Source organism: Mauremys reevesii, linkage group 7 (genome assembly GCF_016161935.1).
Source record: "Mauremys reevesii isolate NIE-2019 linkage group 7, ASM1616193v1, whole genome shotgun sequence".
Classification (NCBI taxonomy): Eukaryota; Metazoa; Chordata; order Testudines; family Geoemydidae; genus Mauremys; species Mauremys reevesii.
The window spans coordinates 111,338,560-111,363,668 of NC_052629.1; the positions used below are offsets into that span (position 1 = coordinate 111,338,560).

Sequence of the window (25,109 nt, forward strand, 5' to 3'; positions counted from 1 at the left end):
TATGAACACTTGGAGTGAGATCCTGAATTGCTGGAAACTAGTGTAACTGGATTGATTTCAGAAGAACTATGCTGATTGATGCTAGCTGAGGATCTGGTCGTTAACATTTTTGTTACTTGATCTTTTTGACCTAGCTATCTGCCATAAGAATGGCCATACTGGGTCAGACCAGTGGCCCATCTAGCTATGTATCCTGTCTTCTGACAGTGGCTAGTGCCAGATGCTTGAATGGGAATGATCAGAATAGGGCAGTTATTCAAGTGATCCATCCCCTGTCATCCAGTCCCAACTTCTGTCACTTAGACTTTTAGGGACAGCCAGAGCATGGGCTTGCATTCCTGACCATCTTGGTTAATAGCCTATCCTCTGTTAACTTGTCTTTTTTGAACCTAGGTATAATTTTGGCCTTCACAACATTCTCTGGCAATGAGTTCCACAGTTGCCTGTGTTGTGTGAAGAAGTATATCCGTATGTTTGTTTTAAACCTGCTGCCTATTAATTTAATTAGGTGACCCCTGGTTCTTGTGTTATGTGAAGGGATAAATAACACTTCCTTATTCACTTTCTCCACACCATTCATGATTTTGTAGACCTTTCCCTTAGTCGTCTCTTTCCTAAACTGAACAGTCGCAGTTTTTTTTAATCTTTCCTCATATGAAAGTTGTTCCCTATCCATAATCCATTTTTGTTGCCTTTCTCTGTACCTTTTCCAATTCTAATATCTTTTTTGAGATGGGGTGATCAGAACTGTATGTAGTATTCAAGGTCAGGCCTACTATGGACTTATATAGTGGCATCATGATATTTTCTGTCTTATCCTTTCTTAGTGGTTCTTAACATTCTGGCAGCTTTTCTGACTGCTGCTGCACATTGAGCAGGTGTTTTCAGAGAACTATTCACGATGATGCCAAGATCTTTCTTGAGTGGTAATGGCTAATTTAGACCATCTTTTTGTATGTATATTTGGAATTATGTTTTCCAATGTACATTACTTTGCATTTATCAATATTGAATTTCATCTGCCATTTTCTTGCCATCACCTAGTTTGGTAAGATCCCTTTTGTAACTCTTCACAGTCAGCTTTGGACTTAACTATCTTGAGTAGTTTTGTATCATCTGCAGACTTTTTTTGCCACCTCACTATTTACCCCCTTTTCCAGGTTACTTATGCAAATGTTGAGCAGCACTGGCCCTAGTACAGATTCTTGGGAGACCCTGCTTTTTCTCTCTTTGAACTGTGAAAAATGACCATGTATTCCTATCCTTTGTTTCCTATCTTTTAACCAGTTACTGATCCATGAGAGGATCTTCCTCTTATCACATGACTGCTTTCTTTGTTGAAGAGCCTTTGGTGTGGGACTTTGTGAAAGGCTTTCTGAAAGTCCACTAGATCATCCTTGTCCACATGTTTGTTAAGGCGCCCTGCTCCCTCAAGAATTCTAATAGATTGGTGAAGCATGATTTCCCTTTACAAAAGCCATGTTCCTTTCAACAAATCGTGTTCATCTGTGTGGGTGATAATTCTGTTTTTCTACTGCAGTTTAAACCAATTTACCTGATACTAAAGTTATGCTTACTGACTTGTAATTGCCAGGATCCCCTCAGGAGCCTCTTTTAGAAATCTGTGTTACATTAGCAGTCCTCCAGTCATCTGTTACAGAGGCTGATTTAAGTGATAGATTACATGCTAGAGTTAATTGTCCAATTTCATATTTGAGTTTCTTCAGAACTCTTGGGTGAATATTATCTGGTGACTTATTACTGTTTAGTTTATCAGTTTGTTCCCAAACCTCTTCTGTTGACATCTTAGTCTGGGACACATTTGTCACCTAAAAAGAATGGCTCAAATGGGAAATCTCCTTCACATCCTTTGCAGTGAAAACGGATGCAAAGAATTCATTTAGTTACTCTGCAATGGCCTTGTCTTCCTTGAGTGTTCTTTGAGCACCTTCACCTTCTGTGGCCACGCTGATTATTTTGCAGGCTTCCTGTGTGTGATGTACTTAAAAAAACTAAACAGCAAATTTTTTTTTGTCTTTTGCTAGTTGCTCTTTAGATTCTTTTTTGGCCTGCGTAATTATATTTTTACACTTGAATTGCCAGAGTTTATGTGCCTTTCTATTTTCCTGAGCAGGATTTAACTTCCAATTTTTAAAGGCTGACTATTTGCTTCTAACCGTCTGCTTTATGCTGTTTAGCCATGGTGGCATTTTTTTTTTTGTTCTCATAATATTGTTTTTTTGGGCTTTTTTTATTTTTATTTTTTGGTTTGAGGTGTACATTTAGTTTGAGCCTCTATTTGTCTTTTTTCTTTTTTTTAAAAAGCTTCCATGCAGCTTGAAGACATTTCATTCTTGTTACTGTTCCTTTTAATATCTGTTTAACCAGCTTCCTAATTTTTTCTCCCCCTTTTGAAGTTAAATGCTACTACAGTGGGGTTCTTTGGTATTTTCCCCCCTACAAGGATGTTAAATTTAATTACAGTGTGGTTGTTATTACTGAGTGGTTCACCTGTATTCACCTCTTGGACCAGAGCGTGTGCTCTACTTAAGACTGAATCAAGAATTGCCTCTCCTCTTGTGGGTTCCAGTACTAGCTGCTCCAAAAAACATTCATTAACGATGTCTAGAAATGTTATCTCTGCATCCCATTCTGAGGTTATATTTACCAAGCCAATATGGGGGTAGTTGAAATCTCCCATTATAATTGTGTTTTCTGGTTTTGTAGCCTTGCAAAATGCTCAGGGAGATTAGAAATCAGTCGCCATCTTGGTCATGGCAGTCAGTATACAGCTATACTCTTACTATTCAAGCATGGAATTTCTATCCATGGAGATTCTATGGTATAGTGGGATTCATTTAAGATTTTTATTATATTTATGCTTTCTTTCAATATAATGCCACTCCCACATCAGCATGATCTACTCTTGTCATTCTTATATCTTGTGTACCCTGGTATTACTGTGTCCCATTGATTATTATCGTTCCACCAAGTTTCTGTGATACCTAGTATATCAATAATGTCATTTTAACACCCGGCACTCAGGGTCACTATCTTAGTTTTTTAGACTTAGTTATATGTAACCTCATATACCAGGTTATAAACTGATCAGCAGGGGTTGATCACTTCCCCCCACCCCTTCCCAGTTGTGTAGCAGTACTGCACAACTGACTAAGTGCCTTACAGTTGTGTTTCAGAGTCTCTGAAGCCTGAGACATGGGCTGCAATAATGGAGATAGACTAGTGCCCTCATCTTGCAGCTGCATTTGTGCCTGCTGGGGGTCCTAGTGAAGCCAAGAGAGCTCTGAGCAGAGTGAGAGGTCACCCCATGCAGATGTAGTTGAAGAATCAGCCCCTAGATCAACTAACAGCTTTGAGGCATTCCTGTGGAAGAACTGGGACAGGTTTAGCAGGAGTGACTGGAGAGTTCTGTCTTGCGGACATACTTTCTTCAATAAAATTGAAGAAAAAATTCCATTTAGAAACTTTAATCATGAGAGTTTTTGTATTTCTTGAACTTCATTACTGAGAACATTTACTTGAAAATATGGACTTAAATTAGTCTCCTTTTTCAATTGTCAGGTGTGCTATGGACTAGGATCTTTAGTTTGTGACTATATGAATGGTTGTCACACATTCAGGTGAGGAATAAATAGGAGGAGAAGAGGACCTCTTGAGCAATCCCTTATGAAAACGAAAGAAACTTCAATATGGATGACATCTTTCAGCGATTCCAACATGGATTCTCTAGATTGAAGATGCACGTTCTCAACAAAACACTACATTTTATATAATTGTGTTCTCTGCGCAAACCTGCACCTGTTCTGGCAACACCTTCCTATGGAACACTGGGATGTGCCAATTGATATGTAATTTCTTGTCTTTGGTAGGCACATTCCCATGCCTTCCATTGAATGGAATTGGGAATGTTTGCCAATGACTTCTATGGAATGAAATTGGATCTGTTTGGGTAAATACCAGTAGGGGGGTTTCTGCTATTGGAGTTGATGATTCCCTAGTGGAGGGCTGTAGTTTATGTTTCTGAAGGATGATCATGTTCTCAGTACTAGTGTAGTCCTGCTTCTACATCAGGGGTTCTCAAACTGGGGGTTGGGACCCCTCAAGGGATTGCAAGATTATTACATGGGGGGTCGTGAGCTGTCCACTTCCACCCCAAATCCTGCTTTGCCTCCAGCATTTATAATGGTGTTAAATATATAAAAAAGTGTTTTTAATTTATAAGAGCAAGCCTCTGAGTCTGACCCCTATGTGAAAGGGGTCATCAGTTAAAAAAAAGTTTGAGAGCCACTGTTCTACGCTCTGTCATAGACCTGGGATAACAATGTAATGCCAGTGGAGTTACATCACTGTGTAACTGGTGTAATGAAGCTGAGAAGTAGGCCCTGTTTGTATGTACACTGTCCCTTCAGTCTCTCTTCATATGGAAGTCTCATCATGCCTCTAAACTTTTAATTGTTTGTCCCCAAGTCCTTTCTGTTTGTTGTTATATTCCTATTGAGAGATGGGGCATAGAACTGAACACATTCCTGGTGAGGGGACATAGTACTATTTGTTGTCTGACTATTTTTATTTACTCTTCTCAGTTATAATAATTTCACTGATTAGTTATCCATAATAAAGGCTAAATAAAACAGGAAATGGTAATGCTAAAAGAATCATCATTTGCCAAGTAAAAGTTCTCAAATCCTGTTGGGGAAAACATGATTTTCTATATTAGAAAAAAAGACAGCTACCTGATATTCCTACAACTGTTGGAAAGCCTGTTACAGTATAGGGAGACTAAAAGATACAGTTATATTAACATACAGTGGTTTTAATGAATTCAGAAAGGACACTCTACCTTACGATTTATCAATTTTAGTCCTGCATTACTTTGTTCTTTATCATTATTCATTGCAATTTAAAAGCTTTAGCTTAAGCAAAATAAAATGCTAGCTTCTCATCTGCCATCCTTCTAAGCTTTTGTTGGAAAGAACTGCGGCAGTTAGGCCTAAACTTGAGGTTTTTAATCACTTGATATCTACTTCTTTCTGCTCATGTGTATAGCTCTAGCTATGGAACGAAAATATGTAAATTTAAATTATATATTTACTTTAGGATCTTATCTATGTAGAAATAAAGGATGTGGGTTAATGACCTCAAAGTAACTATAATGTTTGGGACAAAAATGCAGAAGCTAGCAGAGACAATCTAAATGGAGTACAAAATGCTTTAATGAACTTCAAAGAGAGCTCAGATTTCATCCCAAAATTGTTTCAAACAATAAAGGAAGTCTATAACTGAGATCTGGGTCATCAAAATGGTCAAAAAGACTCAATACCTGAACATTATATGAGTTAATATTATCTTCAGTGACCTGAAGTCTTCTGTGAGAATTGTGTTATCCTTAATCAAAACACCTACAGGGGTCTTAATGCTGTAGTTCATTTATTTTGTTTTCCCGTGTGTTTAATGCTCTTTTCTGAGAAGGTAGTTTTTATAAACCACTGATATTAACTTAGTTGACTTGATTGAAATGTGATGGCAATACCTGAGCAAGACAAAATTGTTTTGAGTTATAGATCAGGAGATGAGTGGGCAAAGCAAAACTTTGTCAGCATGGACAACATCTAAATCAACATTTAAATCTAATATGCAGCTGATGATGATAAAGGGGGAAAGGTTTGCTTCTCCATCACTTCTACTTACTGTAAAACCAGACTACAAATTTTCCTGTAGGTGAACCCTTTTCTTGGATGTTCTTTGGAAGCACTGAGCTAAAAACTAAAGAGAAGGAGGTGGGGGTGGAAATAAGATGTTCTCTTGCACAGCCCAAGAAACAATCGAGGAATGCTTAAGAAATACACAAAATAAAATGTCAAGTGGACTGTCACCACGTAAATAATCCACAGGATAGTTAAAAAATAAAGCCCAAAGCCCTGTTGTAAGTCTCATAAAATCTCAGGAGCTCTTATCAAAATGAAAGAAATCTAAAAGTGGGATCCCAAAGAGCAGTGGGAGGCATTATGACTCTTTGACCTTGGTATCTGAGGTGGGGCAGTCGGCAGCCCCAGCAGCCAGCTACAGATGTTTCTAAAGATCAGATCTCCTATTCGCACCATAGCTTGTCTGTGCTTTGAAACTCAATATTTCTCTTCTGGAGGGGGACATTCTTGATGCCTGAGGAATAGATGACCTCATCAAACTCTGTCAGCAGGTGGTACCTTCTGAGGGAGTTGGTCCCTCTGTTCCATTTTAGCCACATGTGTGATGGGAAGAGATCATCTCCATTGTAAGATTGGGGCAGCTAGTTTGGAGGTGGGGCTGGTGTCTGACAGATATTCTCATATGTCCTCCCTATAAATATAACTGCAGACATCTCTTCAGCAGACTTGGTCTCAAGATGCTCTGATTGGTTCTTGAGGACAACAAGCTGTGAGCACCATTTATGTCAGTGGGTCTCAAACTTTTTTTACTGGTGACCCCTTTCACATCACAAACCTCTGAGTGTGACCCCCTCCCAATAAATTAAACACACTTTTAAATATATTTAACACCATTATAAATGCTGGAGGCAAGCGGGGGTTTGGGTTGGAGGTTGACAGCTCGCAACCCCTCATGTAATGACCTCACAACCCCCTAAGTTGTCCTGATCCCCAGTTTGAGAAGCCCTGATTTATATGCATATGCCACTTGGCCAGAAGACAAGTATTGGTACATGCTGTACTCAATGCAGTCAACTAGACGCTCCTCACCCTGATCGATCTGCTGCTGGACTTCTGCCTCCGTAGTTAAACTTGGATGTTTCTTCACCTTGGTTATGCTAAGTTCAATCTTCATTTTTAAGTTAGAAGCTAAGATTTTTATTTGTTATTAGATGAACAGTGTTCTTGAATCCATTAACTAATTTTAGGAACCTGTTTCCCTTCAGTGCTGAACACCTCCACGCTTACTGTCAGTCAGTACTTCTTGGTTCAAATGGGTGCCAAGAGGCCACTTTTCACTTTGACATTGTCAAAGATGATTGTATTCCAAAACAGCAGCTTGCTTAAAATTAGTGGTGTTGTCATAATTAGAATGTATGGAGGGGGAGAAGGGTAGCCATATTAGTCTGTATCCACAAAAACAACAAGGAGTCTGGTGGCACCTTAAAGACTAACAGATTTATTTGGGCATAAGCTTTCGTGGGTAAAAACCTCACTTAGGATGAGTTTTTTTTACCCACGAAAGCTTATGCCCAAATAAATCTGTTAGTCTTTAAGGTGCCACCGGACTCCTTGTTACAGTTAGAATGTGTACTCCAAAAGTCCCATGTTGGGCACTGGACTTGGAGTACATGATAGAAGTCTGTGGTACATAGTGTATAGATAAGTGAGTGCCTGCATGATATGCAAATGTTGGGTTCAAAAGGAAGACTTTTAAAGGCTACATCAGAGTCTGCATTGATAACAGGGCATCTATCAAAATTCTTTAGATTGTGGGGTGACATGATCATTGAGCAGTAAAGTACAAGGCTTTGTTTTTCATGTACTGACAACTGACTAGCAAGCTCAAAATCTGTGACTCCCAAGCCTGCTCAGAGTACTTATTTTAGCTTCAGTGAGTCAGCAAGAGATTAGAAGGCAGGCAGTTACATAGCTCTAATCCTGTCTCGTTGCGGCATTCTTTAAATCCCCAGGAAATTTAGGAGTAACTTCTTATCCGGAAACCCACTTGCAGTGAGACAAGTGCAAACACCCAGACTGTTGTTGAGTTGAAGATGATTCTTAAGCATTTAGACTTCTTTCTGGAAGATCACCTTCAAATTTAGTCAGTTTAAAAAAAAATAACAGCCAGCTGAAAAGTAATTTCAGGTGCTCTGTTGGCCTTGAGTTCCCCTTGACAGAAGTTGTAAAACCACGCAGTAGGCATCTTGTAAAAAATGTTAAATGTTGCTGTGAAGGAACCCAAACAAAAGTGGAAATCTACTGTAGCAAAGGGAAACAGTGAAGCTGGCTGGACCCAGTGCTGTTAAATGAACAAAATAAACTAAAGAATAGAAAAATATGTTCCCTATCCAATTCCTAAAACTCCTCCATTGCCCATTACTGTGTCCAAATGGTTATACCCAGTAGCATCACTGTGAGCTAACAGTAGAAGACTGTGAACTCTGCAGAAATGGAAGACCACCGATTCTCAATGTTCTCAGCTTCATGGTGCATCAACATGGAAGCCCAGGTAAGCTTCTGTCTGAGAAGGGTATCCATGGATATTACAAGTGAAAGACAACTTGATGGCTTCCTTTATGTGTGTGTTTTACAGTAACAATTACCCTTGTAACGTAGGTCATACTGCAGGATGGATATCCTAAAAAGGCCACAGCTGCTGTTGGGTATTTATTCTGCAGTGAAGCATCAGTCTATTCATTTTTGTAAATAATAAGAAACATTTAAAATGGGGAAACAGAAAGTTAAGCACTTTAAGTCCATATTGGGCCTAATTTATAATGATGGGTATTGTGGAGAAAGGTTCTTTGTATCTTAACTGTATATTTAAGATTCAATGGACTTTTCTCCGTCTTACTGTAGTTCTAACTCAGCCACTCTAGAAGTATGGCTTATGTATACAGATCTCAGGAACTGTCTCTGAGAAGGGGCATCTATATCCCTTGCCCTCTTAGACTTCAAAGAGTTATCAATCATGAGGGAATCAAAACTGCTGTCTGCTCGTTTCAAGAAGATACATCCCCTGTTAGATTCTGTTGTGGTGGCTCTGCTAGTTTAGGTTTTCGGGGTCCAATTCTGCAGTTGTTTTTCCCATTGAACTGTTAAGTCCAGTGTGAGTTCTTCATGAGTGGTCACAGGATGGGGCCCAAGTCTCAATCACTTTCAGATGTAATGAAAACAAAGCTTGTAGTCCTGACTGGGTGGGAGGGTGAGTACTGTGCAAGTCAGCTCTCAACAAATCCACTCATCTACTTGTCATGGGAGTTAATTGGGGAGGGGAATAGTGCTTAGAAGCAGTGAGGGAGCGAAGGGAGCCTCTCTTGATGTGCTCAGGAACATCATGGAGGGAGGAAGGAGGCAATCTTCTTCCCCAGACCCTGCATACAGGCTGACAAGTAGGGTAACTTTTTTTTTTGGTTTAGTGACCTGTTATCAAAGGCTGATGCCAACTGTCCCAATTAGTTTTGCCATTGGGTTATAAATCTGAGATGCAACTCCCTATTCCAGCCCAGGTTTCTTACTGAGCCATCACCACCACTGTTGTGCATAGAAAAACATCCAGTGGCAACTTCAGATTTAAACCTACCTCTCCAGATCTAACTGGCTACTGATTGAATCCACTCCTCCTTCAACAGGGTAGATCTAAATTAAGGGTTGTTTGGTTTTTTCCCTCAAAGAACACTTCTTAAATTTAAATTAAATACATTTTTCTTTTTAAAATGTGACGTTATGATAAGCTGTGTTACTGTAATCTATTAATATTAAAATAAAGAAAGCGGCTATAATCTTATTGAGTTAAAGGATGCTTTTTAATGTACATACAGGATTTTGGAAAAACATCTTTAACTCTTGAAGCAGTTTAGGTTTTATAAATGTGTCACAATTCCTGTACTGCATTGAGTATCTGCAATAAGAATCCCCATCACTGGAGATTTAAGAACAGGTTGGACAAATACCTGTCAGGGATGGTCCAGGTTTACTTGATCCTGCCTCAGTGCAGGGGGCTGAATTTGACCTCGAGCCAGCCCTACATTTCTATGATTATTTCCAGTCTCTACAATGGAGGGAATGATGATATTTACATTATTCCAAATATCATTACTTTCAGTTTCTGTTATGCAGAAAACTTTTACTGTAATTACTTCTGGTTTCAGTTTAACCTAGCAGATGCAGAGAGAATGTTTTCTTCATTTGGAATAGTTGACAGACAAATCTTGAAAAAGCAGGAAAGCTTGTTTTCCTTGTCCAGTTTGTGAATATAAACGAAGGGGAGAAGATGGGATCTACCAGTGCTAAAAGCTTGAAGAACATGGGGCCAGATTTTGAAAGGTGAATGGGAGCTGACCTCAGTGGTAGTTAGGCACCTAACTGACGTACACACTCTTGAAAATTCCACTGAGTACCTATCTGCCCCTGTCTAAATATCTTGGACAGTCTGGTCCATGGTGACCAGAAACAATCCATCAATACACTGACTATTAATACTGTCTTTTGGTTATAATACATCAGTTTTAAATCAAACATGTTTTGATAATTTTCCCCCCTCTGTATCCAGCATATTTGAGTTTTTTTTATTGTATTAATAAAAAAACTAATTCTGGTTTTATGCATTTGTAATATAATCAGTTTCTATTAAACAATTTCTTGAAACAAATCATGAATAAAAATTATCATCTAGCTGATTAAAAAAAGTATCAGTCACCATTTTCTAATGTAATAAATTAAAAACTAAGAATCAGAATAAATGTATGTTGAGCTACATAACTGCATCTATAAATGTGTATAGATACAGTTTATCTGCTGATTAGCAAAAAAGTACATATAGTGTAAAGGTCATAGTTAGATTTTCTTGGTGATTGTCATAACTTTCTTTAGGAAAATAACTTAAGATTAAAATCTGATTTTAAATCAAGGTTCCTATGTGTTGATTGAAAACCGTGATTTAAATCAATTCATTCTGTTCTCCAGTCCCACCACTTAAAGTCTTAGGTGCAACTAGGATTTATATGATGAAGTGCATGTATCCAGATTAGATGACCATAGTGGTCCCTTCTGACCTTAAGTCTATGAATCTATAAATCAGGGGGTTACTTCACTTCAGGGGGACTTACTGCCCTGGTATTGCAACCCGTGTCGCTGGCCAGCTGGAGCAAAAGAGCCTCCACCCTGAACTCAACAAGGCAGGTATTTAAACAGGAAAAGGAAGGGTTTGGTGGCTCTCAGAGGGATGGAAAAGGACTCTCTCTCGTTTCATCCCCATGGGGAACGGAGCCAAGAGCCTGCCAGAGTCAGGTGGAGGTGGTGGTGGGAGAACTGCGGAATTAGCCTGCTTTTCATTTGCTGAGGACTGCATGCTGCTTGAAAGGTCTCTTGGGTGAGACTATCTGATCTCTTGTCAGTTTGTTAATAGGGACTGACTGGAGCCTGCCTGGGGTTTAGCAGTGGACTCTTTGCAGTGACACACATCTGGGGGAAGCTTGAGTGTGTTTTCCCTAAAAACAGGCTGAAGCCATAAAGCGACATTGTAACTTGAGATAGAGTTGGGACATTCCTTCATGGCGTATTTACTTCCTGAGCCTGATGCTATGGCTCCAGACCAGCCTTGCACAGTTGGAAACATTAATTGATTGTAAACTTACCGTATGTCTTTTTTGATGCAATGTTGAGATGCAGGCGCTGTCTCTACCTGAGGCAGTGATGGAATGCTGTACATATTCATTCATAAATAAAATCCCATATACACTTAGTATGTGAACATATAGGCTGTGCTTTGTCCTCAAAAGAACACTTTGCAACTTCATCATCTTCATGCTGTCTATCTACATGTCAAGTTTTCTCTCTGCATCAGTTTGAAGAATAAGGATTTTTCCTTTTGCAATGAGCAAGATGCAATTTTCATTGTTGGCCTCTTTAGACTTCACTGCAAAAAGGAGGCATAATCACAATGGCATCCTTCTCTCCCATGTGGAGATGGGTCTGGACCTAAGCAGTGGTCTGACATCCCTGGGAATGCTGTGAGAGTAGGGTAGATTGAGAACTGAACTTTTCATCTTGGAGACAATCTCAACTTATTTTTCTTTTAAACCTAGAGCCTTCCAGATATTATAATTGTTAATCACTGAACTATATTCTAGCCATGAAGAAAGTGGTGTTCAAGGTGGTGTTGACCCTCATTCCTCCAGTCTATGATGGAAAAACAATGGCAAACTCTGCTTAATTTAGGACTGAAAATATCTACAGTCATTTTTATCTGTTTCCATTGCAGATGGCCCTTATTCCAACAGGAATGTTCACAATGGGTACCGATGAACCTGAAATACAGCAAGATGGGGAATGGCCTGCTAGAAAAGTCCATGTTAGCCAGTTCTACATGGATCGGTACGAGGTCAGCAATGTGGAGTTTGAGGAATTTGTAAATGCCACTGGCTATGTTACAGAGGTAAGAGGAAAGCTACTGTACCTTCTACAGTGGGATTAGGTGTATGTCAGAGAACCCTTCTGGGAAATTCAGGCTTAACTCTTTTCCCAAAGGAGGCCACATTATACATTTTTCTTGTAGATTTACAGGCCCTGGAAACAAATATATTATACCCCAATTGGTGGCAAGATGAAACATTTTTTGCTTTTAACCTCTTCTAGATGGGAGCCCCCTCTCCCCCAAGGGGCTGTTGACCCCCTGCAAATGTTTTTTTTTACACAGTATTTAGTTGGTTTAACTGAGAAAATAATCTTAAACTGAATGGACTGCAGACAGCACATGCTGAATACCTTGGCTCAAACTCATGCCTGATGTGACTCCGTTTACTTCAGTAGCATTCTGAATATGGTGTGTTGTATTTCCAGCAGGGCTCTAGGTATCTGAATTCAGGCAGGCTTTCTTTAGTTTGGGGAAAGCAGTGAAGACTGAGTGAGGGTGATAACCAAGTACCTGTCTATAATTGTGTCTTGGTGTAGTTAGGCTGATGTAGCAGGGCAACCCCCCAGTGTATATGTTCTGAGCTGGTGCTGGTTAACCTAGCAAAGCATGCCACTACAAACCCTACTTTTACTGGTGCTGCTCATCAGCATGAGTAAGGACCAGCGTAGCTATACCAGTACATATCCTTGGTATAGACAGGCCCTGATTGAGATTGCTAAATGTGTGCTTTTAACAAACTACCTTAATGTGTCTAGGGAGGAGTTAAAGGCCTGGTCTACACACACTAGGAGGCACCTTATATCGATTTTAATGGCTCTTTAAATCGGTTTCTGTACTCCTGCCCGACGAGAGGAGAGCGCTAATATCGGTATTAACATATCGGAATAGGGTTAGTGTAGCTATCCCACAGTGCACCACTGACCGCTCTGGACAGCATTCTCAACTCGGATGCACTGGCCAGGTAGACAGGAAAAGCCCCGGGAACTTTTGAAATTCATTTCCTGCTTCGACAGCGTGGAGAGCTCATCATCACAGGTGACCACGCACAGCTCATCAGCACAGTTAACAATGCAGTCTCCTGAGAATCGAAAAAGAGCCCCAGCATGGACCGCTCGGGAGGTAATGGATCTGATCGCTATATGGGGAGATGATTCAGTGCTAACAGAACTGCGTTCCAAAAGACGAAATGAAAAAGTATTTGAAAGAATTTCTAAGGCTATGACTGCTAAAGGCCACAGCAGGGACTCCGTGCAGTGCAGAGTGAAAGTTAAGGAGCTCAGACAAGCCTACCAGAAAACCAAAGAAGCAAACGGAAGGTCCGGGCAGGTCGAAAAACATGCCGCTTCTATGCTGAGCTGCATGCAATTTTAGGGGCTGTACCCCACCCTGACTGTGGATTCCGAGGTGGGGTTGTAATCTCTGCCATGTCTGAGGATTATGCAGACGGGAAGATGAAGAGGAAGAAGAAGAGGAAGACAGAGAGCACACAGCACTCCGTGACCCCCAGCAGCCAGGAGCTTTTATCACCCTGACGGAATTACCCTGCTCCCAGCCAAGCAACTATTGCAGAGAATGACGCCCTGGAAGGGAGCTCTGGTGAGTGTACCTTTGCAAATAGCAAACAGTGTTTTTTAAGCAAGCCTTTTTTAATGATTGATTTGCCCTGAGGACTTGGGATGCATTCGCAGACAGTATAGTTACTTAGAAAAGTTTGTTAACATGTCCGGGGATTGAGAGGAAATCCTCCAGGGACATCTCGATGAAGCGCTCCTGTAGGTACTCCAGAAGCCTTTGCAGAAGGTTTCTGGGCAAGGCATCCTTGTTCTGCCCACCGTGGTAGGACACTTTACCATGCCATGCATGTAGCAAGTAATCAGGTATCATTGCGTGGCAAAGCATCGCAGCGTATGGTCCCGGGACTGCTGGCATTCAAGAAGCATCCGCTCTTTATCTTGCTCTGTTATCCTCAGCAAAGTGATATCGTTCAGGATAACCTGGTTAAAAATCAGGAATTTAAGTAAGGGGGTGGCCATTTTCTACTGGGTTCGTGGAATGCAGCAGCTTAAAAACACTTTCCTGCAGCGGGGAGGAGGGTGAAATGCCGATGATCTTTTCTGTTTGGTCACAAGCTACCGGACAAGCAGTGGGTGGGGAGGAAGGTTGTTGATTAGCAGGAGCTAGCGTGGTATTAGCCATGCGTTGGGGAGGGTAAATCACTGAGACAGTGGCTTACCATGGCCGCATGCACGCTGAGGCCTGATGCCTGGACCTGTGTCTGTGAGATCGGTCACCCCAGAGGTGCAAGCCGTCACTCTTAAGATGACCAATGCGACCTTGTAGAAATCACATGTGCTATGTAAGGTGAATAGTGCTTTTCACTGTGAAAGAGTATAACCATTGTTCTGTAAAATGTATCTTTCTAAATATTTATCTCCCTCATGCAGCTCCCTCCTCCATCCCAAAGGCTAGCACAGATAAGGCGGAGGAAAAGAAGACGCGAGATGAGATGTTCTCAGATATTATGGAAGTTACACGCAATGAAAGAGCTCATCTGAATGAGTGGAAGGACGTGGTTTCAAATTACAGGAAAGAGGCCAGTGAACGTGAGGACAGGAGGGATGAACGTGAGGACAGGAGGGACAACCGAGATGAGAGGTGGCGGCAGGAAGACCGGCAGGAAAATCAGCGGTGGCGGCAGGAAGATCAGCGGTGGCGGGATGCAACTCTGGGGCTGCGTGATCAAACTGACATGCCTTGTGGAGCTTCAGGAACGGCAGCAGGATCACAGAGTGCCGCTGCAGCCCTGTATAACCACCCTCCCCTCACCATGTTCCTTAGCCTCCTCACCCACTCCACCCCGTGGACAGCCCAACCAGAAGGATGCCGTTACTCTGAATTTTTTTAATGGCCTTCTCCATCCCTCCTTTCCTCCTCCCAAAGCACACCCTTACTTCTCCTCTTTTTATAATGAAAAAATAAAGAATTAATGCTTTTAAATGAGAGTGACTTTATTTGCATAAGTAAGCTGTACTCGAAGGGGAGGACTGAGTCAATCAAGGGGTTGGGTGTTCATCAACAAACACAGCAGTCACACTGTACCCTGGCCATTGATGAAAAGCTTCTCTGATTGGTGTGCTCTTCTAATCTCCCTGGTGTCTGAATCAGCGGCCAGGTGATTTGCCTCAGCCTCCCACCCCGCCATAAAGGTCTCCCCTTACTCTCACAGAGATTGTGGAGAATACAGCAAGCAGCAATAACATAGGGGACATTGGTTTGGCTGAGGTCTGCCAAATGCACATTCCACCACCATTCTGCACTTGCTCAGCCTGTAATTGAACAGATCCTGACCACTGTCCAGGCTGCCTGTGTATGGCTTCATGAGCCATGGCATCAGCTGGGTCCCCAGGATAACGACAGGCATTTCAACATCCCCAACTGTTATTTTCTGGTCTGGGAAGTAAGTCCCTTGCTGCAGCCGTTTAAACAGAGTAGTGCTTCTGAATACGCGAGCATCATGAACCCTCCTGGCCATCCCACGTGGATGTTTGTGAACGTCCTTGTGATCCACCAGTGCTTGCAGCACCATTGAAATGCCCTGGTGCTGCGGTGCCAAGATAGGGATATGGGTTCCATCTACAGTTAGGGAATCCCATTGCAGCAAAGCCATCCACTATGGCCTGAGTCACAACCTTCGTAGCAGCAGCTTAGTGATTGCTTTGGCTACTTGCATCACAGCAGCCCCACAGTAGATTTTCCAACTCCAAATTGATTCCCGACTGACCGGTAGCTGTCTGGTGTTGCAAGCTTCCACAGGGCTATCGCCACTCGCTTCTCTACTGTGAGGGCTGCTCTCATCTTGGTATTATGGCGTTTCAGGGCAGGGGCAAGCAAGTCACAAAGTTCCATGAAAGTGCACACCTGCAACACAATGCGGTCCCACCAGTCAGTGCTTGTTTCTCAATGGATAGAATCTGCCCCATTACCATCAGGATCTCCAAAGCGTTTGAGATAATTCTGTGTCCACGTCCTCATCACTGTCATCAAGGTCCTGGTTCAGCATATACTGCGCGAGGTGTTTAAAACATCCACGATTGCGGTATGGAGCTGAGCAGGGTCCATGCTTGCTGTGCGGTTGTCTGCCGCTGTCAGGAGAACCACTGATTTTTGCCCCATCAGGCACTGGGATCTCAACAACTATGGGATAATTTAATGTGTTTAGTGTGGATTTTATAAAATCTGTTTTACAAAACCGGTTTATGCAAATTCGGAATAGTCCCGTAGTGTAGACGTACCCAAAGACACAGTACTCCAGATGGTGAGACAGCTGGAGAAACAGCAGGCTGGCCAAACACAGCTGCTTTCTAGCAATCTGGGCAATACAAGATTTGTTGCTTGGTATCCATTCCTCTTCTGAGAAACAGTAACCCACTCTGGAGGCCCAGATCTTTTCTGTTAGTTCAGAAGCTGTGATGACATGCCTGATGTGCTTTCTGTAATACATGTAAGCCATCTAGCCAAAATCAAGTTATCAGTAACTATTCAGGCCTGAGAGGAGGCCCGCTCTTGGAAGCAGAATCTTATTGGTAAACTGGTTTGGAGGATGATAATCCCTTCACCCTTCTTGCATAAAGTTCAGGCAGAGGGCTGTTCTTGTATCAGTGGAACCAATTTGTACTCATTGAGCTGTTGGCTCAGTAATTGAGGTATAAGTCAATCGCCTTAAGTTTGAACACGGGATCTTCATTGCAAACAGCTTCTGGAATGTGCTTTACACTCCAGTGCCCATTGTATTATTATCTTGTGGGATGAAATCTATTTCTGGCTCTGCTTGATGATTTCAAATGGAATGGTTAGATGTTCCACTCAACACCCTGGCACAAGGCCACTTTGTACATGGGGTTTGGAAAAATATACTCAGAGCTACAGTAAACAGTACTGAATCCACAGGCTCTTGAGAAGCAGCCGAGCTGTTGTCTATAAAAACATTTGTCTGCATAACTGATTTATCTCAGGTAAACAGAATACTAGCTTAATTAGTTCTTCTTCTCCAGCAAAAGGCTAGCTTGGGCTCCAGCATGGCCAGTAGTGATTATTTTCTGTAACTTTCTGTTTATGCACAAGTTGCAATCTTCAGATGCTCATAAATCCTGTTAAATCAAAACTAGTCCTCAGTGAAGACCTCTGTCAAGATCAAACTTCAGGCACTCTAGTTCGAGCCCTGTCCCTGAAAAAAGTGGCTAGAAATTCTTCAGATGGGAAAGGGATTGAGGGAGGAAAAGAGATTTTTATCCCGCCCCCTTTTTTGTTTCTAAGTCAAATGGCTGAAGGGATTTTGTCCAAACTCTGCATGATCTGGATTTTGAGTGGTGAACGTATGGCTAATCACTTTTGTTTTTCCTCCTGAAAATGAGGTGGCTTTGTAGAACCCTGAACCCACCGAACCGAACTGAACTCCACCACATGAGGGTCATCCTATCCTCGTTACTTGGCCCACTTATTTATACCTATGATTGCCTGTAATTCCTGTATGAGTGATGTACCCTCACTGCTTGCTGACTGTACCTTGATTCATCCACCTTAAACCCCCCCCATTGGGGATACTGCAGACTGTATGTGTTATGCGCTATCCAATATCAAAATACTAACATCCCCCTATTCTCTGTATGGTACCCCCGATGACTAATAACTGAATTTTCAACACTCTGTATCATCTATTTTTAAACATTTCTTAATAAAATTTTAAATCTGTTAAGATAAATGGGGTTAAATAGTCCTCTATGGGTTTTGTGCCAACACCTGAGTATGTGGAGCCAGCGAGTATTTGAGAATGAGTAAACCATGCCACTTAATTATTTTGTATGACTTCCAAAGTAAAGGAAGGTTAATGGAATAGATTCCTTACTATTAATATTATGTACATCGCAGTATTGCTTTTTAAAAGCAAATCAGGACAATTGGAAAGCTTTCCAATTAATAGCTGTAGAAATGTTTGCAGGACTTCGTTGAGCTGCCATCTGTTCCACTAATTCAGTCAGTCTGCACTTTATCTCAGTGACTGTTAAAGAACAACTATATCCCTGGGTAATGTGGCCTTTCATCCACTGTACTTCTGCTTAGTCTATTGTTTGCTTTAAAGCAAACTCAGAATTCCTATTAGAAAGAATTAAATTAAGTCTATTATCTCCTTAATGGTTCCACTTGATGCTTTCTTAACACTTCCAATGGACTCTTACAATCTGCTTGAATTCAGTATGTTGTTGTTTTTTCCTTCTAGGCGGAGAAATTTGGAGACTCCTTTGTGTTTGAGGGTATGTTGAGTGAACAAGTGAAGACTGAAATCCAGCAAGCAGTGAGTAATGTGGTTTACAACTGGTAGAGAGCCTGACTAGTGACCACAAAGAGGGATGTTTTAATACTTGAGGCAGTAGTATTAAGCTGTGCTGTGTACCCTAATCCATTTACAAGAATATTGGGATCTGCAATGAGGATTTGGATTGCAGTACGACAAAGAGGAGAATAATAGGCTTTGAGGGTTAGTTAGTATGGAGGATTAGTGTGGTACTCTTTCACCTCCAGTGACCTGGGCTTCAAATTGGGAATAAATGATTCCTTAAAAGTGCATATGGCTTGGTCTCCAATTCCAACTGCCCTCAGCGCTTTGATATAAACATAAGACTGTACTAAACAGTGACTCAGGCCAAGATTATTATTTGTATTGTGGCTGTGCCTAGGAGCCCCATCGTGGAGTAGGACCCCATTGTGCAAGACGTTGTACAGAGAACAGAAAGGTGGTCCCTGCCCCAAAGAGCTCACAGTCTAATATATTACAGTACCTGCCCACACTTCACTGGCTCTAGCCCCATTTATCAGAAACAAAGTGGATTGGAGAGGAGCCTAAAGTTACTGATTGAAGGGAATGGTTAAAAATTAATCCACGTACTTAAAATAGGCCTTCCCGTGACAAAAGGCCTTTCTCTAGATTATAGGTCATAGAGGAATATGCGCTAGTCAGTGGGACTGGCAATGGGAATTCTTGAGTTTTTGTTCCTAGATCTGCTGTGAATAAATCGGTTCACCTTTTTTGGGCCTCAGTTTGCCCATCTGTAAAAAGGATAATACCTACCATCAGGTTTTGTAAGGTTTACCTCATGCCTGAAAAATGTGCGGCAATCCTCTGGAGAAGATCAAGTGGTGGTCAGTGATTATAAATAACTTGCACCTTTTAAAAAAAATAAAATAAAATCAAGGACGCCCTAAAAATGAGCAGTTCAGAACTTAGCAATGTGGGATTTTTTTGCAGAAACAAAACCCTTCTACAAAGTGGCTTGCTACCGCTCCTCCCTCTGCCTCCAAAAGAGATGCATATTACTGCAGTGTTCTGGTGCTGTATAGATGATTGCAACCTTTCCTTTCTGCTTAAGGTGGAACAGTTTTCCCCCTTAGCAGCATAGCGCTAAGAGGAGCATCAGAGTATTACATTTTCCTTTAAAACTGCATAGGGTACCACGTGTGAGGGTTTTAGATTTTTCTTTTGGCAGACTTTTAAAGACACACAATGATTTGGTATTAATACCTAATCACTTAACTTTCACAAAAGTGATTCATCTTACAAAGAGCATAGTGTGCTTTTAGGGGAAAATGCTATGTCCGGGAGCAAGGACCTTATATAGAGCACTACAGAAATGGTAACACTAGGTAAAATTAAACACTTCATGCTTTACTTGCCATATGAAGAAGCAAAACCTGTAAATGAAAGGGAAGGGGCCAGCTTATGAGGCTTTTCAACCATAGTTTTGAAAACTCCATTTCCTGACAGATGTGAATCTCATGGGTTGCCAATGGCATAACAGCAATTTGTTCCATCATTCTTGAAAGTGAAGGATAGCCTATGCTTTTTGTTGTTAACTAATATAAGGAAAGAAATATGATTGGAGTAGGGCTGTTAGGCATCTTGTAATGCCATGCCAGAGCTTGGGGATTGTGGGGTATTAAACCATATTAAATTTTAATAAAGTTTAAAAAAACGAAAAACCCCTGAAGCTTCCAGTACATAAGTAATGATGTGTGCAAATGCTGAAGGTGGAAGAAATACAGTCACTGGATCCTGGTTGGGATCACTTGTATACCTGGAAATGTAAAAGCTGGCAGGGAATGTTCCAGAGTTGTGTGAAATCCACACTGGCCTCCTAGTGCTGTGCTGCAGAAATCTACAAAGCGGGTTGTGGTTAAACAAACCAACCTCATTCTATAGTATTTTAAAGTGAGTGCTTTTGTAGCCTAGCCTTGGCTTTTTTGTATAAACAAATACTGTGTATGTGGGAGCCACTTGCCTTGATGTTGTATCCAAACTGTCGGGTATTGGCCATAATGCTAATAGAAGCAGAGTTGTGCTGAAGAGCTGGCATGGAGCCCAAACTGGTCCTCTCTGCTGCTTCCCCACACAGATTTTCCGTATTTGGTTAGAGTAACTTTTAGAGGATTGTCCTTTTGTTTTTCAGTATTTATTATTAGGATGTCTTCTAAGTCACTGGCATGCAGAACATCCTCGGGTTTGGCATGGAAAAAGATATTGCGCTGATTACATTGGCAAGCTGCCCAGGGGAGCAGTGACTGGCCTTCCTTGTGGTTTGGCAATTTTTAAGCCTGCAGTTATTAGTTTAGACAAAAGTATGCCCTAAAATGTGTGGGATCTAGGGGGGGAAAAAGTGGAAAAGAAACTTTTTGATCTTCTCTTCCCCCCCACAACCTTCAAATCAGCTGCATAGTAAGGAATCCAGCTTTAAACAGGTGATTTCCGTTTGGATGGAAATCAAGAAATCCTGATCACAAAGGAGAATATAGTAGCAGTGATAGTGACTTTTTGTTAGTATGACAGTGACACCCTTCCAAGATCAGGGCCCTATTGTGATAGATTCTGCTCCAATACAAATGAGAGACTGGCCCTGCTCCAGGAGTGAAAGTGAGAGAGGGAACAGTCACAGGCAGATGACTTGTCTATAGTTGTACAGCGGCAGAGTTGGGAATAGAACCAAGGTCTCTCTAAGTTCCAGTCTAACGCGCTCTCCATTGGACCATGCTTGAAATTGTGGACTTTTAGTCTAGAGTAGGATATTTCCTGTGAGGCCTTGGTTGTGCTGTTACAAGAAAGTTAAGAAAATGTCTGTAGTTTTGAACAAGCACTATATGTGGGTTGGGAGGAGGAGGAGGAGCATCTTCTTATATTTGCCTAAACACAGACTTACAGCAGGGGTGCTGGAACAATTTGTATAGTGGGGGTGCGAAGGCCATTGAACCAAACTGTAAATGTTGTATATGATGGAAACCACTTCAAGCCAGAGAGTGTGGCAGCACCTCCTGCACCCCTAGTTCCAGCACCTATGACTTGCCCATATGCAGCTAGACAAGTTACATTGGTGTAGACAGAGAATGAGCCTGCCTGGGGAATATCCTAAATGGGTGATGCACTCAGAAGGGCTGGGCATGTCTGTGAGTACTTCATTGGCATTGAGTCTGTAGAAGGAGCTTATAAGAAATTTGTTTTGCTGTATCACTATGTCTATAGTGTTCAGTTTGGAGTGGTTTTGTTTTGTTCACTATCCAAGTGAGATAGAGCGCAATAAGCTTTGAGTCTGGTTTAAGCCATTGAGGGGTGGGGGAGCTAATAGAGGTGGCCAGGAAATGTGTACTGTGGTCTTGTTGTGGTGAAGTAGCTGTGTTTCTTGCAGCAGAAGTGACTGACCTGCTAGTGCTGGAGTTGCTGACTTTCTATTCAAATCGGCTATCGACCCATTGGTGGTTTTGCTGGTTACCTCAGATGCTGGATTTTCATCTAGTACAGATTTTTCTGAAATCAGTACAGGTCCCTCCAAAGGATCCATCGGCTGGCAGAGCACCACAAGCATTGGATCCTTCCCTGCAGAGAATGGAGGCAGCTTTGGAATGATCATGGCCTACCCAGGAGATAGGCATCCACCCAGTGTACAGGTGCACTGTCCTTACCAAATGTAATCCCACTGCTTGCATGCCATAGTGAAATGAGTTGGTGTCTAGAGTTCATCGTGTCTTCAGAACTGATGCAGTTGTGACAGCACCTGAGTAAAAATAACAGCACCTGAAAGCCCAGTTTTCTGAGTGTGGCTGGAAAGAATTGCAGGGTTCTCAGGGCTGGTGTGTGTGGGTGGGTGAGGGAGTGAAATAAAAGATGCAGTTAAGGGGTGTGATCGTCTAATTTCACTCTACAGTAGTTGAGGGGGGTGTTCAGAATAGAGGTCTCTTGGCAGAGCAGCATGGGGGGATGTTTACATGATGCTATTACTCCACTTCTGGGTCATTTTTAACAAATGTGCATTAGAACAAGTAAGCACAAGGATTGTCGCTGTTCAGTGGAAAGATACTGAGGCATACTTTCCGATAAAGAGGTTGGCAAGCTCTTAAGAGAAAATGCACAAGCTTTCAGCTCTATATACAGCTGCCGTGAAGAAAGTGACAAGTATGACACCTTGTACTCTTCTCTCAATACAATGTAAATCAAAGGGTTCCTAAATGTATTCACTGGAAAGAAGTGGGAGCTTGTCATTCCAGGTCTGGGGAAGATAAACTCTGACACACTGATATTTTTTTTCTTCTTTTGGGTCAGAAGAAAACTTGTGAATCAGTTTCAGAACAAGGGAGCTATAAAATTTGAAATGTATGGGTTTGTATGCTTTCCGTTTTTTCTAGGAGGCATTTATTGTTGGGTCTGGAAAGGTCAGTGGACCGATGACTGCAAACTGGGGTTATCCTGTCACTAGGAGTAAAATATTCGGGCGGAGTTTTATGGTGAATGTTGCCATTTGTGACTCAAGTTTTAGACCATCAGACTCTGTTTCCCTCTTCCCCTCTTGGTATACAAACCTGTTCAATATTATTATAACTTATGATAGTTCTAATCTTAGAGGTGCCTCTTGTGAGTCAAGGCCCTATTGTGCTAGACGCTGTGTGAACATAACAAAAATCCCTATTCCCTTCCCTGAAGAATTAGAATCTAAACGTAGGCTGAAACAAATGTGGAGGACAAGGTAATAATTAAACAATTGTTTGTATAATAATAAGCAGCAGTCCTGACATTGAAGCGTTCTTGCATATTGCCAGAGAGGTCATTGTGAAGGGTGTAGAAGCTGCCTGTTTTTTATTATTATTACATGTTTGTTTGTGTTTGCTGTATGGCTACAAGGGATACTTTAAAGATAATGCAGGTGTCAATCTCTTCAAAGTTTTTAGCTCCACCATGCTGAGGCCTACTCATAACCTCAGGGTCTGAAAAAAAAGAGGCTGGAAACTGGGAACAATGAAGTTTGGGTGTAATAAATCGAGGGCCTGTGACATGCAGGGGGAGAGATGGGGTCTGTGGAGAATCAGACTGAATCCCATACCCAGAAGCGGGGTGGAGGGGGAAGGCAGCTGAGCAGGGCCTGCCTGAGTTTTGGGCATGTACAGACTGATTGTGTTAAACACTTTTTTTCTCTTGTTAGCCTGTATTCCTACTGTTGAGATTAAACAATACTTTGCTTTGAAAAGGCTGATCTGAGGTAAGGCAAGTCTTGCAGGGCAGCTGAATCTAGTCAGGCCTGCTGAGCAGTCAGTTGGTTCCAGGAGGCTGTAGCCTACGAGTGAGAATTGCTGGATTCTGTCCCAGAGGAAGGTGAAGGCAAGAGGCCTGTCACCTAAGGGGATGTGTTTGGAGGTACCAGTGAGGAGGGGGGGGTCAAACGTGAGTGCTAAGGAGGACAGTTTAGTGCCTTTGCAGGGTTGGGTATTTTGTTGGGGTTTTTTTGTGTGGCAAATATACTTTCTAGATGAGGTCACTAAACCATGGGTTACTTAAATGTTATGTCCTATAAGACCTTCTCTGTTGCATTCACACTTCTGGGATACTTTTGGAATTAGTAGTCTGCTGGTTGCAGATTATTGGAGCATTTAGAGCTGTCTACTGATACAAGATGACAATACCCCTGATTCTTTTTTCTATAGAAATGGTATGATTATGATGTTAATAAGTTGCAGGATGAGTCTGACTACTTCAATCGCAGTCAGCACGCAGTGTATCTGTACTGCATGGGATTGTGGATGACCAGGGATTGCTGAACCACTGGAAAAATAGAAACCCATAGGTCTTTCTGGAGTTCCAGATATGTTGCCAACGAGCAGCAAAGAGCAGGACACTTCAAATGCATCCAGCAAGCTCAAAGGTAAATTGCAAAGCAAAAATGTAGTAGTCTTGCCAGTGGTCCTGCTGTTGTAGAGAGAGAAGGCTTTTGTTTGTTGCAGAGTTAACCCAAAAAACTTCCTGACCTCCAGAACTTGAACATTCTGAGTTTTTGATTGGTTCAGTGCAATGTGAACTTTGTCTGCTTTTCTTGGAGCTGCATCAAAGTAAAATTTTGGCTCTCAGTTAAATCTTAAGCCCTTTCCTAACTGATCATTTAAAATATACATTCCCATCTTGTAAAATTCTTAATTGTCCCATATTGCAAACACTGGCTGTTCAAAAATCAAGAGACTTTTCTTAAATTCTATTATTTTTGAAGTCCCACGATTTTCATTTGCAGTCTTGTTTTGTGGCCTGTAAGAGGGCCCATTTCTAAGCTTTACTCCAGTGGTGAAGGCTGGAAACTTACTTATTTTCTTGTAAGTGAAAGCTGAGATTCTCATGCAGTCGGAGGACTTGAGTAGCTGGGGCTTTGAGCAAGACAATCAATATTGTGAGTTGTGATAGAAGTGCAAGAGCCAGCAACACCATGTAAGAGAGAGAGCTATCTGCTGGAAGAAAAAAGTGACTTTCTGATTCACTAATTTGAATGTATTTAATTCAGGGTGGATTTGATTTAAATCAAATTGATTTAAATCACTAGTCAGGAAAGCTAGATTTTAATCATGTTTTCTACATAAAAGTGCTTTTTTTGTTGGTTGTTATAACCTTAATACATATTCTTCACAACTCGGAGATA

At 41.6% G+C, this 25,109-nt stretch overlaps 1 protein-coding gene across 3 annotated transcripts in view; it reads left to right on the forward strand.

The window, feature by feature from the left end:
* SUMF1 (sulfatase modifying factor 1) overlaps positions 1-25,109 on the forward strand; it is an 81,183-nt gene that overhangs the window by 1,564 nt on the left and 54,510 nt on the right. For all 3 annotated transcript variants that reach the window (XM_039482342.1, XM_039482343.1, XM_039482344.1), the window contains exons 2-3: positions 11,971-12,144; positions 18,398-18,472. In XM_039482342.1, coding sequence (XP_039338276.1) covers positions 11,971-12,144; positions 18,398-18,472 — 249 coding nt within the window. The remainder of the gene's footprint in view (positions 1-11,970; positions 12,145-18,397; positions 18,473-25,109) is intronic.